At 42.7% G+C, this 17,322-nt stretch overlaps 1 protein-coding gene and 4 non-coding genes across 6 annotated transcripts in view; 3 read left to right on the top strand and 2 right to left on the bottom strand.

The window, feature by feature from the left end:
• The window catches only part of ltbp3 (latent transforming growth factor beta binding protein 3), a 35,581-nt gene that overhangs the window by 16,319 nt on the left and 1,940 nt on the right, over nt 1-17,322 (top strand). The window contains exons 6-29 of one of the 2 annotated variants that reach the window (XM_062988502.1): nt 1,249-1,335; nt 1,431-1,550; nt 1,668-1,823; nt 2,024-2,119; nt 2,303-2,316; nt 2,775-2,835; nt 3,630-3,716; nt 4,350-4,475; nt 5,351-5,482; nt 5,574-5,702; nt 5,796-5,915; nt 7,038-7,160; nt 7,254-7,376; nt 7,464-7,583; nt 7,676-7,804; nt 8,217-8,387; nt 10,918-11,001; nt 11,091-11,219; nt 11,329-11,466; nt 13,968-14,108; nt 14,728-14,856; nt 15,700-15,861; nt 16,992-17,078; nt 17,172-17,303. In XM_062988502.1, coding sequence (XP_062844572.1) covers nt 1,249-1,335; nt 1,431-1,550; nt 1,668-1,823; nt 2,024-2,119; nt 2,303-2,316; nt 2,775-2,835; nt 3,630-3,716; nt 4,350-4,475; nt 5,351-5,482; nt 5,574-5,702; nt 5,796-5,915; nt 7,038-7,160; nt 7,254-7,376; nt 7,464-7,583; nt 7,676-7,804; nt 8,217-8,387; nt 10,918-11,001; nt 11,091-11,219; nt 11,329-11,466; nt 13,968-14,108; nt 14,728-14,856; nt 15,700-15,861; nt 16,992-17,078; nt 17,172-17,303 — 2,796 coding nt within the window. Of the gene's footprint in view, nt 1-1,248; nt 1,336-1,430; nt 1,551-1,667; nt 1,824-2,023; nt 2,120-2,302; nt 2,317-2,774; nt 2,836-3,629; nt 3,717-4,349; nt 4,476-5,350; nt 5,483-5,573; nt 5,703-5,795; nt 5,916-7,037; nt 7,161-7,253; nt 7,377-7,463; nt 7,584-7,675; nt 7,805-8,216; nt 8,388-10,917; nt 11,002-11,090; nt 11,220-11,328; nt 11,467-13,967; nt 14,109-14,703; nt 14,857-15,699; nt 15,862-16,991; nt 17,079-17,171; nt 17,304-17,322 lie in introns of both variants that reach the window. The other variant, XM_062988501.1, reaches the window with a different exon arrangement.
• Nucleotides 8,770-8,842, top strand: trnam-cau (transfer RNA methionine (anticodon CAU)). Its single transcript has one exon. It is a non-coding gene; the product is annotated as a tRNA-Met (tRNA).
• On the bottom strand, nt 9,881-9,953 carry trnam-cau (transfer RNA methionine (anticodon CAU)). Its single transcript has one exon. It is a non-coding gene; the product is annotated as a tRNA-Met (tRNA).
• trnam-cau (transfer RNA methionine (anticodon CAU)) lies at nt 10,570-10,642 on the top strand. Its single transcript has one exon. It is a non-coding gene; the product is annotated as a tRNA-Met (tRNA).
• trnam-cau (transfer RNA methionine (anticodon CAU)) lies at nt 12,715-12,787 on the bottom strand. Its single transcript has one exon. It is a non-coding gene; the product is annotated as a tRNA-Met (tRNA).

The following is a 17,322-nucleotide window of genomic DNA, read 5'->3' as shown; positions in this document are numbered from 1 at the left end:
TTTGATTTGGGGACGAGGTCTCGCTCCCCTCTCAGTCGGATTCCTCTCTCAAACCCGAGCAGACAATAGTGGCTTTGTGGTACGAGCCAGGGTATTTTTTGCTAAATCAACTGTACGGTTCTGTGTGTGTGTGTGTGTGTGTGTGTGTGTGTGTGTTTGTGTGTGTGTGTGTGTGTCATAGCGGTTTTGTTCTTTTTTTTCCACCGACACGCCCTCGCCGTGAGGACGAGACAAAAGCAGCGAGTGGATGAAGGAAAAACCGTCGGCCGACTCCATGTGTTATTTTTCTTTCTCTCTCTCACACTCTCATTCCTTCTCTCTACTTTCTCTTTTCCTCAAAGTGTCTCACTCTCTCACAGTCGCTCTCTCACACTCGTTTTCTCATTCAATCGTGCAATCCGTTATGTACAATCCACACAATAACAACAATAAATGCTCAGATTTAGACGTGATTCTGACTCAGTGGGTTGAATCATCTCTTTTCCAGACACGTCCTGATTTTCCTCTCTTTTTTTGGCTGAAGGGGGAGAAGAACTCCCTGTGCTCCTCACAAACGCTCCTCTCAGAACTCAACCGCAGTACTTTATTGTTTTGTTCTCGTGCTTCTTTAAATTTTACCCTTACCATCGTCTCTGTTTGACCTCTGTTTTTTCTTTTCATCATTTTTTCCTCCAATAAATCTGATTCATTTCTCTCCTGTCAGCCAAACATTTTTCTTTTTCATGGCCTCACAGTGATATGCTGGTGCAGTTGGTAAAATGGGCACTGCACCCATTTTTTAATCACATTGTTTAATCCTTGCCTTTTTAGGAGTCTGTTAGGAGTTTGGCATGTTCCTGCTGGTTCTCAGTGTGTAGCTTGACTACCATGCATTGTTTTTAAGTTTGATTAGTGAATGATTTTGTGTGTTTGTGATTCATTGTTAATTATTAATTGTTGTCATGTCCCAGAGTTTGAAGGCAATACCGGACCCACCACGATCCTGACCAGAATTTGTTCCAATCAATTCACTTTCTTTTCCTTTTGCATCCTTTCTTGGCTGATAAGCTGGTTTTATTTTACAATATTGGTATGTTCTCCAGTATCGCTGATTTCTGTTTTTTTACCTCGTAGTTTAGAAACAAGCTCATGGTCAGGTGTCCAAATACATGTGGCTATATAGTGCTCGGCATTACATTTACAAGCAGCTTTTCAGACTGGACCGTTAGTTGAAGGATTAATCAAAGAATATAAATGTATATTATACAGATCCCGGGAAAACTCAGACAATCATTGAGGAGTCCGGATCCACCTGCCCACAGGGGTACAAACGACTAAACCGAACCCACTGCCAAGGTAACGTCCCTTTACTTCTGGACTCCATTTGTTCTTTTTTTAATGTGTCTTCAGACATGATGACGGTTTTCTCTTCGTCCCTTGTGTGTGTGTAGATATTAACGAGTGTACGATGCAGGGTGTGTGTCAGAACGGCGAGTGTTTGAACACACAGGGAAGTTTTCGCTGTACCTGCAAACCTGGATACGTCCTGAGGGACAGAACACGCTGCATCGGTAATAAACTAAATAAGATTTATACACATTTATACTGAAAACTCTCACATTTATGAGGAAACATCTCACATTCAGTAGTGTAGCTCATACGATCCCACTTTATCTTCTCTTGTCCAGTACCAGTGGTGGATAATGGTCCATGTTACCGTGTGGTGTCGGACTTTGGCCGCTGTGAACACGCGTTATCCGCCAACCTCACCCGAGAATATTGCTGCTGCACAGTGGGCAAAGCCTGGGGCGCCAACTGTGAAAGGTGCCCACAAGATGGCACAGGTGAGTGTGTAAGCATTTGCTTCATAAACGAGAGACAACTGCATTCTTCTGGGATCTGAGTTCTAGGAAGAGTTGTTGCTGAACCCTGGTGAATCTTCAGCGTGCTAGCTACTTTCACCATTGTTCAAAATTTCCTCCATTTAGAAATAGACTCTCGCTGTGGTCTGGTGGAGTCATTATAAACATTTCTCTCTCTGCAGCTTCCTTCAATAAGATCTGTCCTGCAGGGAAGGGAATGTCGTACCTCCAGTATCGGGGCACTCTGTACCTCAAAACCAGTATAGAGCACAGTCATGGTGAGACACACACTCCATGTTCAGAAAAGTTGGGACATTATGTAGAATGTAATTAAAGTTTTTTTATTTTAAACATTTATTTAACTGTAAAAGAAAGAATAGAAATATATATAAATGTTGACACGTATATCATCTCGACTAAACAGATTTTTTAAATCAGTTCCTTTTGTTTTTGTGTTACAGAGATCAGGCTGCTGGTAAGATTGGAACCTTTTTTTATGAAACCCATAACGTACACACACACACAGACACACTTATATATATATATATATATATATATATATATATATATATATATATGTATATATATATAGACAAGTTAGTCACATTTTCTCCTGAACAGAATAGCAGTGAGCGCTCGGGTGGGACAGACGTCTACTACGCTAGCACGTCTGACCGTCCCTCCCTCAGACACATCCGATTGTGTCTGTAAAGCGCCAGACCAGGGTCAGGGCACCAGCACGAGCGGGGGAGGAGTTCCCGGAGCGGCTTAACGTGTCTGAGGGAGAGTGTGCTAGTCTGCAGTTCTCCTCTGCCAGCTGAGTTTGTGTTCTCAGTACATGATGCGCACTACAGACGTGTTACATAGACATTAGAAGGACGAGATGCTGGATTATCATTTCATGCATGTAATGCGTTATATTCTCATCAACAGGATGCGCCCAATCAGGTGACCACGCCCACGCAGCATGCAGCAACCAGCGTACGCGTCCCAGGTAGACGTTCTGTTCTCTGTTTACATTTTTTCTTATTGTCTGTTTCTGTTTACATTCTCACTCACTTAAATATGTTCAGCAGGTGGAAGTTTCTCCATAAGGGGGCGCTATTTAGTCATTTATTCTTTAGCACTGCTGCATTGCATCCTGGACTAAAGGTTCTAAGCCTTTTAAGGTGCAATTAGGGTTACAATGGGTTTGATACATTGGGGAGAACTTGCGCACTCCACACAGAAAGAACACAGAAATCGAACCCATGCCCTTCTTACCATGAGGCCACAGCGCTACCCACTGCACCACCGTGTCGCCAAACCCAGTTGTGTTTTTGGCAACCTTCAAAGTGCAGTTTTCTAAAAATATCAGAGTAAAGGAGGTTTATGCAATAAGTAGGAAGTCCAAGCCACAAATGCTAAATAAATCCTGGCCCGCACGCGTCATTTCATTCAGCACATGATTTCTTCCACTCGGTTTGTTTACGTCTTTATTACGTCTTGAAAATCACTCTTCCCGTTCCAGTGTCTAGTGCAACCCTGAGTCACAAGCCAAAATAATAATAATAATAATTAACTAAACAAATTTTAGCAGGCATATAAACACAAAATGAACTTGTATATGAGCACCCCCTTGTGGAGACTTCATGTTACATCTTGTAAACCACAGTGGGACCAGATTACTGTGTTTTGTTTTGATGCATCGTTTGTGCTCCCTGGGTCGTGGTAAACATCATGAACAAAATACGGCTTGTTTAGTAAAAAGTTTGACACACCTTGCTCTACCTCATCTCTCTCGTTCAGTCCTTGTTCCCAGGCCGACGACGCGCCCCATAATCCACATTCCTCCAGAGAGGGAGCCGCTAGAGGAGGCGCAGACGCAGGTCTCACGTAAGTACCAGAACCCCCTGTACCACCAGTCACACCTTACACTTCTCAAAACACTATGGGCTACGGTGTCTCATTATGCTCCTGTACTGTACGGTCAAAAATATTTGGGCATCTGAGCATGATCTTTTTGGGTCACCAACAAGCTAGAACAACAGTCGCTTCTTTGGGAATTCTCCTTACAAGACTTTGCAGTATGTCTGTGGGAATTTGTGCCAGTTTAGTTTAAAGAGCCAACCATTTGTTTGGTTGGTTCACTTCAGAGCTGTTGAGGTCACTGGAGTTTCTTTAAATCGAGCATTTCTTCATGCACAGGCTCACAGTCATGCTGGAACAGGAAAGGACCTTCCCTAAACTGTTGCTGCCAAGTTGGAAGCATACCACTTCCTTCATATAATTGATTTATTTCTCCTGTTAACTTTTGTGGCTGTCCCAACACTATTGGCCTGTTGAGTGTATTTCATACATGCCAGAGAGCATGATGGGATGTCAGGTGCTCAGCTGTATCGTCCAGCACATCTGTCTGGAAAGCTATGTTTAAAATGACGTCATACTGCTTGCTTACTAGTGTGTGTGTGTGTGTGTGTGTGTGTGTGTGTGTGTGTGTGTGTGTGTGTGTGTGTGCGCGCTCTACAGAGATAGACGAGTGTAGACTCAACAGGAACATCTGCGGTCCTGGAGAGTGTGTAAACACACCTAACGGCTTCACATGCAACTGCGAGGCCGGCTACCGCCCTCACGCCCAGCGAGAGAGCTGCGTGGGTGAGTGTCCATCTGTCTGTCTGGATGACCAAAAGTATGTGGACGCTTAAACAACACATCAAAAAGAACGTAGGTAGTAATATGGAGTCTGATTCCTTCTATGCTATAACAGTCCACACACAAAACCACGGTCATATCACCAACCAGTTGTAGCCTAGAGGTTAAGGTACTGGAGTACCTTGCCAGGTTTTCACTGTCGGGCTCCTGAGCAAGGCCCCTAACCCTCATTTGTATAGACAGCTGACTGTCACAGTACTATAAGAGGCTTTGTATAAAAGCGTCTGCTAAGTGTAATTCTAGGGCAGGTGTAGCCTAGCGGTTTAGGTACTGGACTAATAATTGAAAGGTCGCTGGTTCAAGCCCCACTGCTGCCTGCCAGGCTGCCACTGTTGGGCCTTTGAGCAAGGCCCTTAACCCTCAATTGCTTACACAAAATGTAACAACCCCAGCTCTGTTTTGTTTTGTGGTAAGGCTTTCCACAAGATGTGGGAATTTGTGTCTATTTAGCCAAAAGGAACATCAGTGAGGTCAGGCCTAAACTGAAATTCTGCACTCAACATTCCAGTTCATCCCAAAGGCATTTAATGGGGATGAGGTCGGGCTCTGTGCAGGAACTGGAAACCTTGAACACTTGTGCTGGGTATTCCCCAAACTGTTGCCACAGCACTAAAAGAATATCATTTACATTTTAATTTGATCATTGATTGTATTGGTGTGACTGCAACACCTGAACTCAATGACTTGGACGTATGTCCACATACTTTTGGCCATATAACGAATGTACTTATCTGTACACAAACACCTGTCCAGCTGTGTATTACGTGCATAGAGAAATCATTGAAGTTTCCATTTTGTGTCATGTACTCTCTGTGCAGATGAGAACGAATGCGACTGGGAGCCGTGCGGTCAGAACCGAGGTTCCTGCATCAACACCGTCGGCTCCTACCTCTGCAACTGTCGCCCCGGGAACAGACTGGTCGCGCATCATGGGAAACGCCGCTGCGTGGGTGAGTGAGAGAGTCCAGGTCGTTAAATAACGTGTTCCTAAATGGTCAGTTACAGCTGAATAAATGAATCCTCTTTACTTTTGGATTTCAGATATAAACGAGTGCTCGAAGCCGGATATCTGTGGCACCGGGGGGCACTGTGTGAACCTGCCCGGCTTGTATAGGTGTGAATGTAAACCAGGCTTCAGGATTAAATCACGCAGACTGCTAGTTTGTGAAGGTGACAAGAAGAAGTTCATGATTTAATAGGATTTTGTGTTAGCTGTGTGCTAACATTAGCTGTGTGCTAACATTAGCTGCTTTTACTCTGCAGATATAAACGAGTGTTTGAACCCGAGTTCATGTCCTGATGGTCAGTGTGAGAACACTGTCGGATCATACGAGTGTTTACCCTGCCAACCTGGACACCAAGCACAAGGAGGAGTGTGTTATGGTGAGCACACACACACACACACACAGATGATACAGATTGTGGTTATTAATTTTAATGATTGACAGTAACAGCACTCTTAAATGTATTAAATGTTATAATCAGTGTGTTTTTGGTTATGTGAACATGTTCGGGTGTGGTACTCAGATCTACTCAGCATGTGTTACAGTTATTGTTCTAAGAGGAGATTGTCGTCCACAAGGTGGCAGTGTGGCATAAACCAAACATGTTTTTCCTTACAGCCTGCACCATATACTCTATATTTCGGTATCGCCACAATGATTCTGGTCTGCATTCCAGACTTGGCACAGTTTTTACTCTGGATGCCCTTCCTAAAAGTGCACTGGTCAATGTATCGTCATTAGCCAATCATGTCTGTTTCACGTAGCACCGCTGAGATTCGAACCCTGGAACTCAGCAGTAGTGGGCTAGCAGACTCATACACATATATACAAACAGAAATGGACTTACATACACACACATGCATATACAAACAGACCCAGATATATACACACACAAACACACAAAAGAAACACATATACACACACCTATACAATATAAACACACAGACCCAAATATACACACACATACACAGACACACACAAACAGAAACAGACATCTATACACACACATGCATACATACACACCTGGGCATACACACATATATACACACGTATACACATAACACACACACAGTACAGACACATACACACAATACAGACACATACACACAATACAGACACATACACGGACACATACATATATACACACTCAGATATATATATACAAACACAGAAATACACACATATACACAAACTGAAACAGACATATACTTAAACACGTATTCACTCACGTGCACACATACACACACTTATACACATAACACACATAAACAATACATACATACTGTATACACACACTCAGATATATACACAAACAAAGAAATACACACATGCATATATACGTGTACACATTCACACACACACTTTATCTTCTGGTTCTCATGATGTCTGGTGCTGTAACACGACTCAGCTAGCTGGCGGGGCGCACGTTTGCTCTGCGTAGCCATATGTTATTAATCACGTCTCTGTGTTTCCCCCCTCTGTATGTCTGTCTGTGACACAGATGTGAACGAGTGTCAGAAGAGAGGAGTGTGTATGAACGGCCGGTGTGAGAACCTACCCGGGACGTACCGGTGCCTGTGTAACGAGGGCTTCCTGCCCGAGGCCGACAGCAAGGGCTGCAGAGGTGAGAGCGTCATGACACCGGCGCTCGCGTCCCAAAACGAGCCGAGATTGTACAGCACCGTGATGTCCTGTGTGTGTGTGTGTGTGTCCTCAGATATTAACGAGTGCCAGGACAATCGTCTGTGCGCAAACGGTCACTGCATAAACACAGAGGGCTCCTTCCAGTGCCAGTGCTACCCGGGGTACCAGCCCACCCAGGAGGGCAGCCACTGTGAGGGTGAGGATGCTAACATGCCAGTGTGTCCAGGATGGCCGCCAACATGCCACGCGCCCCCCGTGTCATGATTTTTTTTGTCCTTTGCAGATATTAACGAGTGTGAGCGGGTGTCGAACTGCCAGTTGGGGCTCTGCATCAACACCATGGGTTCCTACCGCTGCGAGTGCCAGAAAGGATACATGCTTGTTAACGGGCGCAGATGCCAAGGTGCTCGCACACACACACACACACGCACACGCTTGTGGAAATGTACTCATTCAGGCCAATTTCATTCATTCACTTTGGTTTGTTTGTTTCAGACATAGACGAATGTGAGGTGGACAGGAGTCTGTGCCAGCCGTACGGAGTGTGTAAGAACACACACGACGGATATGTGTGTGTGTGCAGCGAGGGCTTCAGTCTGTCTAAGGACAATCACAGCTGTGAAGGTACGTGTGTGTAGGTGTGTGTGTGTGTGTGTAGGTGTGTGTGTTTGGTTGAGCATGTGAAGAGACCAGATTTGTTCGGCATAAACCTTAAGAAGTTTGTACTATGAATGTCCATGGGTGTGTGTGTGTGTGTGTGTGTGTGTGTTTTCGGGTCACTCGAGGTTGTTCCCAAACTCAAGATTACTAAATGGCCAAAAGTATTTGGACACCTGATCAAGGGCCTATTGAAAATTCCATTCCAATATTGTGGCCATTTGATATTTCTGCAAAGGATTTTGTAGTGTGTCTGTGGGAATTTGTGCCTCTGTACAAACACAGAAAGGTGTTGAGTGCTTGTCATGCATTATGTCTTATGTGTAAATGCTCGTTTCTGTTCATAAATCTGTGTGTGTGTGTGTGTGTGTGTGTGCAGAAGTGCTGGAGGATCTGAACAATAAGAAGGAGTGTTACCTGAACCTGGACGACACGGTGTTCTGCGACAGCGTTCTTGCCACCAACGTGACCAAGCAGGAGTGCTGCTGCTCCGTGGGGGTGGGCTGGGGGGATCACTGTGAGATTTACCCCTGCCCTGTTTATCACTCAGGTACACACCCACCCCCTCACTCAAACTCAAATTCAAAAGAAGCTTTATTGGCATGACAAATAAGGACATTCGTATTGCCAAAGCAAGTTACAGAGAAAATAATCAAATTAACAATAAGAAAGAACAAATATATACAAAACAGTTACATGTGCAAAAAATATAAAATAGGATAAAATATATATAAAAACAGTGCAAAATAATTACAATAAAAATTATAATATTTATAGTAATGAGGTAGTAATAACGATCAGTTTGTGTGTGTTTGTCTCACACACACACACTCACTCACCAACATACACTCCACCCACACCCTCCCCCTAAAAGAATCCTACACCCCTCCTCCACGCTGTGGATTCCCACCACTGCCTGCATGTGCTCTCAGGCCTCGTTGGCGCAGTAGGCAGCGCGTCAGTCTCATAATCTGAAGGTCGTGAGTTCGAGCCTCACACGGGGCAGAAATTTTTTTTTCATTCATTTTTTCAAAAAAAGATAGAACGTTGTAATCTGATACGCAATTTGCACAATTTGGCTGCAGTTATTGTGAAGAAATTGAATTGTTCTGAGTTCTAGATTAATTTTACTTGATTGTTGGAACTGTAAACATCTTCAAAACTTTATACAGGATATACAGTATATTTAATAACTTTTCTGTTCTGGCACTCCTGTACACTCACATCTTTCTTAACCTTTGTCCAGGCTTTACATCTGTATGTGGCTACTGGCCAAAGACTTCTAGAAGTTTTTTATAGTTTATTATAATTATTATATCCCCTCATAAGTTAAAATACATTTTGTGCAATGATTATTTTGTTCCTACTGTGATACTGGTTACGCTGTTCTGTTTTGCACTATTCAGACCCAGTGTATATAATCAAATCACCATGTAAAATACTTTATATTTCCTATAATTTTACTTTATTGTATATTGTTTATAAAACACAAACAAGGTTTTGTTTGTAGTACTTCATTGTACTATAATGACAATGAAGTTTATCTTATTTTATCTTGTCTTTTCTTTAAGAACCATCCTAAAAACATTACTTTTACTGCATTTAGCGGATGTTTTTATCCAAAGTGACTTACAGTACTGTGACAGTATACTGTCTAAGCAATTAAGGGTTAAGGGCCTTGCTCAAGGGCCCAGCAGCAGCATTCTGGCAGTGGTGAGGCGTGAACCAGCGTCCTTTTGATTACTGAGCCACATCTGTTCCATTAACATCCATTTTAGATGTAAAATCTGATTTATTTCTTATCTTTTATCCTGGTGGAATGAACACGGGGCTCAGTGCTCTTCCACTAGGACTGATCCAGTTCTATAATCTACGTTCTGTTCTGTTAAAATCAACCCATAATAGTTTAAATAATCCAGACTTGGAGGAACATTTTCCACTAGTTAGTGGCACGCTATCTTGTAGCAAGCTGAGCCGTTACGCTGCCGGGGCTGTGGAATGTGTGTACGCTCCCGGGCCTGTGTGTGCACAGCGGAAAACTTTTGCCCCGTGTGAGGCTCGAACTCACGACCTTCAGATTATGAGACTGACGCGCTGCCTACTGCGCCAACGAGGCCTGAGAGCGCATGGAAGGAGGGGCGGTTAAATCGGCAGAGCGGAGGAGGGGCGCCGGCTTTTGTTCTCAGGTTTCGTCGGGGGTTGTGAGTGTGTGTGTGTGAGTGAAGAGTGTGTGTGTGTGTGTGTGTGTGTGTGTGTGTTGCATAATGTGGACTTTGGTTTATGTAGAGATTTTACAGAAGTACTAGAGAAGGTTTTAGTCTCACGTTTATCCCACACGTCTGTGGAGAATGTTTGATTACCACAGACAGTCAGTTTAATGGTTCTGAAAAATAAGATCTGTCGTCCTGTTCACTGGAAATCGACTCATTTTGGAAAGGACATTTGGTGGTTTTAATGGTGTAAAAACCACTATAAAGCTGTAACTCCTGCACCACACCCTCAGGTTTTAGGGTGACTTCGGATTACATAAAGAGCGGTGGACGATACTGAGGCGCTTTATCAGCTCCCATCACTGATTTAATAAATAATCTAGATTTCCCTCAATTGTACTTCCACACGAATTCATATAGAGATCCGTATCGCGCACGGAGAGTCACTCCCCAATCTCCATTATCCCCCGTCTCATTGTTCTGTGACAGCCCTACAGAGGAACTTCCACAGCACACTCTCAGGCCTCGTTGGCGCAGTAGGCAGCGCGTCAGTCTCATAATCTGAAGGTCGTGAGTTCGAGCCTCACACGGGGCAGAACATTTTCAGGCTTTTTTTATTTAGCTTACGACCGAGTTCAGTCACGATCGATCATTTAAAGCTAATGGGATAAAGACGCTTTAATGAATTTTACTTTTTAACACCAGCCGGACAGATGGATAGATGTATGGATGGATGGATGAATGGATGGATGGATGGATGTAAGGATGTATGGATGGATGGACGTATGAATAAATGGATGGTTGTATGAATGAATAGACAGACAGACGGATGGATGTATTGATGGATGTTAACCAATATATGTTGTGTAGCGGAGTACCACTCACTGTGCCCACTGGGACGAGGCTTTTACCACGAGGAAGGAATAACAGAGTACGGCTTGGCTCTACACCGAGGTACACACACACACACACACACCTACACACGACGTACAGTCTCTTATGACCTGTGTTGTCACGTGAACCGTCTCTCTGTTACGCCGCAGACATCGACGAGTGTGTGTTGTTTGCTAACGAGATCTGTAAAGAGGGACGATGCATGAACACACAGCCTGGGTTCGAGTGTTACTGCCAGCAGGGTTTCTACTACGACAGCAACCTCCTCGAGTGTATAGGTAAACACACACACACACACACACACACAGTAAACAACACATCAGTCTACAGGGACACGGTTGGCTGATAGCACTGCTGATTCTCACCTGAATCTCTCTGTGAGTTTAGACGTGGACGAGTGTCACGACGAGTCTCTGTGTACGAACGGTCACTGTGTGAACACTCGCGGCTCCTTCTACTGCACCTGTAACGCCCCCTGGACTCCAGACCACACCAACAAGAAGTGCGTCCTCCCGACAGACGTGGGTACGTGTGCTCGTATTGTTTAACTCTCATTATTACGTGTGTTTATCTGTTGATGGCCTTGTGTTGGTAAATTTATACACACCATGCCATGTTAAAACATCATGGTAACATTGAATTATTATTGTTTTATTGTATTTTTGTGGATCAAGTAGATGATTCAGCTAAATATATATATATTTTTTCACATGAAGTAATCAGTCTGAACAGATTCAGTGTTCGTTTCTTTAATATAGAAGCTGTGAGGCTAACATAGCTAATAAATACTCAAAATATCTTATTTATACATAACAATAATCACATAATGTTCATAATATAATAATAACACTAATAGTAATAATAATAATATAATAATAGTAATAACATAATACGAATGTAATAAATATGTAATGTAATGTAATAATAATAACAATAATAACAAGATAACTTAATAATATAATACTAACGCTTTAATAATAACAATATAATAATAATCATATAATATTAACAGCATAACATAATAATAACACAATAATAATAGCATAGTAATGATAACAACATAATATAAATAATGTAATAATAATAAAACTATGATAATAACACAATAACATATGTATAACACAATAATAACATAATAATAATAATATAATAATACCACAATAATAATAAGTCAATAATAATAATAATACAATAAATTATAACACTGTAATAACATAATATTAAAACACAATAATAATAACAACACAATCAGGAATTATAGACATGTTGTCTGAAACCACAACAACCGCTCTAACAGGCTTTCGTGCTGCTGGGGACACCAGGGATCGAACATTGGTCTTCTCACACACCGGGTGTGTGCTCTACCTCTGAGCTAAAGCAGGAATCGAACCCCCGACCTTACACACACCGGGTGTGTGCTCTACCTCTGAGCTAAAGCAGGGAGGGGTTAAAACTGTTTAACTTACAGCCAGAGCGGAAGTCAGCATAACTAAAATCATACACAATTATTATGTAATAAAATCAGATAATAAAAAAACCTGATCTAAATCTAAAGGATTCTGTATGAATGTAATTTTAGAATGTGTAGATTTGTAAACAAACCCAGTGGTGGATCATTATAATTACAATAAAATAATCTTACTAGTGTAATAAAGAACTAAATATACAGTCAGTTTTGCTTTAAATAAAACAGACTTCCTGTTTCAGTCGAGTAAACCGTTTCCTCTCTGATAATAAACTGATCCTGTCCCGTGGAAGAGCAGGAAAAACTTCTGCCCCGTGTGAGGCTCGAACTCACGACCTTCAGATTATGAGACTGACGCGCTGCCTACTGCGCCAACGAGGCCTGAAGGAAGGGGAAGAGAGCGGCGTTTAAAGCAGCAGAAGGAAGGAGGAGGGGCGACGGGCGCAGGCGCAGAGGATTTTGTGCTCGCTGACGACTATGTGTGAGGGAGGAGGGGGAGGAATGAAGCTAATCAGTAACGCCATGCTAGCTCCATGTGGTCTGTGTGTGTGTGCAAGAACTTAGTGTTCTGTCCACTCACCACAACGTGGAGACAGAAACTCTGTTCAGTTAAATCTGACCTTACGAGGAGGTTTAGGACTCGGTCAGTAGCACTGAGATGATTTACACACAGACAGAGATTCACTTTTTATTTCTGGTGTTTTTAATTTGTTTAACAGACAAAAACTAAAACAACAAAAGCCTGAAAACACAAACGAAAGACACGATGTTCTGGAGAAACACTGTGTGTATGATCACCAGGAGTCAGAATAATAATAATAATTAAAAAAATATTTATCATAGTAATAGTAACAATGGTATTAATATCTAAAACAACAATAATAACATAATAAAAACAACATAATGTAATAATAGTATAACAATAATAATAGCATAATAACAGTAATAACTATACAATAAAAATAACAAATAATAATATAATGTAATACTGGTAATAATATAATAATAATAGTAAAAATATTTATAATAATAACAACAAAAACACAAAAATAATAATAATAACAATGGTATTAATAATAATAACAATTATAATAATTGTAATAACAATATAACAAACATTAATAATAATAATATTACAGTAGCATAATATAATGATAATATAGTAACTTAGTAATAATAATATAATAACAATAATTAATACACAATAAAAATAACAAATAATATTACAATGTAACACTGGTAATAACAATGATATAATTAATAATAATACTAACAATAGTAAAAACATTTCTAATAAAAATAACAAAAAACTAAAAAATATTAATAGTAGTAATAATAATAAAACAATAACAATAACACAGGAATAATGATAATAATAATAATAGTTATGGGAGGGAATTTAAAAACTCATCCTCACTGTACAGTTGTGGTCGCTGCTGTTGAGGTTCCTGCATTAGCAGTGGATGATCTGGTTCAAAAACAAGTACTATTAAAATAAAGTGATTGTTTCAGCATTACTGAACACATCAGTGAAATGACTCTTTTTGGGTGTGTCCTTCAGGTATAAATGAATGTCAGAATCCATTGAACTGTAAGAATGGACACTGTGTGGACACTCAGGACTCGTACTACTGCATCTGTACCCCACCCTGGATCCTGGCGTCTGACCGCAACAGCTGCGTTACACCCGAGGAGCAGGCCGGTGAGTGAGTGGATCAGGACGGGTTTCTAAAGTAGGGCTCGACCATGGGGGGGTGTGTGTGTGTATGTATTTCAGCGTGTATGTGATCTGGTACACAGGTCGAATCCTGGGCTGGACTCACAAATACAGAGGGGTCAATGAGTTACATGTACCTAGTTGTTGCGGAGGGGGGCATCAGTGCACCCTTAGTGCTGGTCCCAAGCCCGGATAGATAGTTGGATTGTGTCAGGGAGGGCATGTGGATGAACGATCGGCTGTGGTGTCTCCTGATGGGAGCAGCCAAAAAGAATCATTCACTCATTCAGTGTGTTGTATGTATGTTTGACCTTGTTATTATTATTTTATTATTATTACTGGCCCCAGATGTTTAAATCAGGGCGGGGTGTCCAGCACAACTGTCCACTAAGGCTGGTACTAGACCAGCGAGTCGAATCAATCTGGATTAGAGACTGTTAGAGAGTGTTATAGTGCATATCTTACCCAAGACTGTCTGCTTCTTATTACCTCTTTCTCCTTCTTTTTCTCTCCTTCATTTCCTCCGACTCTCCGTCTCTTACCCCTCCTTCCCTCCCTGCGCCTCCCTGTTCCTTTCCAGTAATGTCTGTGGTGACCATTTCAGATGTGAATGAGTGTCTGGATCCATCCTACTGCAAAAACGGGAGGTGTGTCAACACTCCCGGCTCCTTCCACTGCATCTGCGCTCAGCCGCTCACCTTCAGCGCGGCCCTCAAGCAGTGCGTCTACGACGGTGGGTAACGTCTCCTCGCTCGCCCGCCCCGGCCGGGCTGCGTCTCTTTTCCACCGAGGTTCAGGAACCTTTTCAGGAACTCAAATGTACACAGATTGCTACTTTTCTGTTCTGGCTATCTAATACACCCGCTCAGTGGTTGTCATCTTCCTTCATTAAAATTACAGCAGTTTTATGATGCGCTTGTTTTCAAAAGCTTGAATGCGTCTCTTCTGTTCAGGTTTCACATCCATACGTGTGGCTACTTCCAAGACCAAGGTTCTCACCTATCATAGCTTGGTGATGGTGCTAATTGCCCTAGACCCGGTTTTTCACTCCAAGAGGGGTCACAAGCCCAAAAAATTAGCTACAGAGAAAAATAATACGAATTAAATAAAGGCAAAAATACAAAATGAACTTGTACACGAGCGCCCCCCTTGTGGAGGCTTTATGTTACATCTTGTAAACCACAGTGGGACCAGATTGCCACCAAGTCAAAATCAGGGACAAAATGTGGATCACTTGCCTTGGACCTAAATGTGCCTAAAATTCCTGAGTTCCTGAAAAGGTCCCGTCGGTGGAAATGCGCACGCGTCAGTGATTAGCTTGATTAGCTTGATTAGCTTTGTGTAGTTGACTCTGATCCTGTACATGCTAGGACAGGACTCGTTTGTGTTTATTGTGTGTTTGTCTTCCTCTTCTCTTCTGTCCCACACATCCTTCCTCCATTTCTCTCTTTTACATCATCATCTTATCATCATCATCTGTCTCTCTGTCTGTCTGTCTGTCTGACATCTGTCTCTCTCTCTCTCTCTCTGCTCCTGCTTCGTCTCCGTTGTCCTTCTCTTCCTCCTCCCCTGCCAGACCGGACGGCCGCCCATAAGGACGTGTGTTTTCAGGAGGTGGACGAGGATCTGATCTGCACCATGCCCCGGAGCGGCCTGGCCGTCACCTACTCCGAGTGCTGCTGCCATTACGGTCACGGCTGGGGCCCCGAGTGCCGCACCTGCCCGCGGAGGAACTCGGGTAAGATGAGCGCGGTGCAGATACTGTCCTGTAGAGGGAGCACCGTACAGTCTGAGCCCCACTTTTATACAAGAGCCTCGATTTTGGATGTATCCAGTAAACCGTCTCTCAGGGACGTTTATACAAACCGTTACCTACTGTGTGTTTCTTTACAGTTTAATATTAAATTACTGACCAGGGACATTCAATTCAAAACTCAACACTCTTCTATCTTTTATTTATGTCATTTCCAGTTCCCAGCACAAAGTCATGACCTCAATACATTTCTGTTGAATTGAAACGTTGATTGTGAGCCGGGAGTTCTCGTATAACATCTGTGCATGAGCACAAAAAAGCTCTTTTAACTGAATTGGCACAAATTCCCACAGATATACTTCAAAGTAAAAGCTGTTATGGGGCTCTGTATTATTGCCAGTGGTTTTGAAGTGGGAAGTTTTCCTAGATTATACTTTTCAGTTAATGGATGGATTAATAAATGGATAGATGGATGGATGGATGGTTGGATGGATGGATGGATGAGTGGATGGATGGATGGATGAGTGGATGGATGGATGGATGGATGGATGAGTGGATGGATGGATGGATGAGTGGATGGATGGATGGAGGGTTGAATGGATGGATGGATGGATGAGTGGATGGATGGATGGATGAGTGGATGGATGGATGAGTGGATGGATGGATGGATGAGTGGATGGATGGATGGAGGGTTGAATGGATGGATGGATGGATGAGTGGATGGATGGATGGATGGATGGATGAGTGGATGGATGGATGGATGGATGGATGGATGAGTGGATGGATGGATGGATGGATGGATGGATGAGTGGATGGATGGATGGAGGGTTGAATGGATGGATGAGTGGATGGATGGATGGATGGATGGATGAGTGGATGGATGGATGAGTGGATGGATGGATGGAGGGTTGAATGGATGGATGGATGGATGAGTGGATGGATGATGGACAGATGGATGGTTGGATGAATTACAGTGGACATGTTTGTTTTTTTGTGTGAATGGAAGGATGTGAGAATGAGTGGATGGTTGAATGGATGATGGTTGGATGAATGGATGAATTAGAGTGGACACATTAGTTTTCATGACGGTTTTACATTTGTTGTGTTCTGTCCAGTGATCTTCAACATGCTGTGTGAGATGCATCTAGAGACGGAGTCGGACGGAGATGGAGACTTCGTAGCACCGTTCAGTTATAACCCAGGTAACGTTTCCTCACAGGCTGAGCGCGAGGGCGGCGTCGTGACTGTACCAGGCGTTTCTGTTAATGTGTGTGTGTGTGTGTGTGTGTGTACAGAGAGGGACAGTTCGGAGGAGGACTCGGACGAGTGCAGCTGCGCTAACGGGCGCTGCGTCCGTTCCTACCTGGGCACCATGTGTGAGTGTAACCCGGGCTTCAGGCTGGACCATTCACGAACACGATGTGTAGGTTAGTGGACACGGTCACA

Source organism: Trichomycterus rosablanca, chromosome 26, assembly GCF_030014385.1.
Source record: "Trichomycterus rosablanca isolate fTriRos1 chromosome 26, fTriRos1.hap1, whole genome shotgun sequence".
Taxonomy (NCBI): domain Eukaryota; kingdom Metazoa; phylum Chordata; class Actinopteri; order Siluriformes; family Trichomycteridae; genus Trichomycterus; species Trichomycterus rosablanca.
The sequence above is the reverse complement of the archived record's forward strand: the minus strand, read 5'-3'. Positions and strand labels throughout refer to the sequence as shown.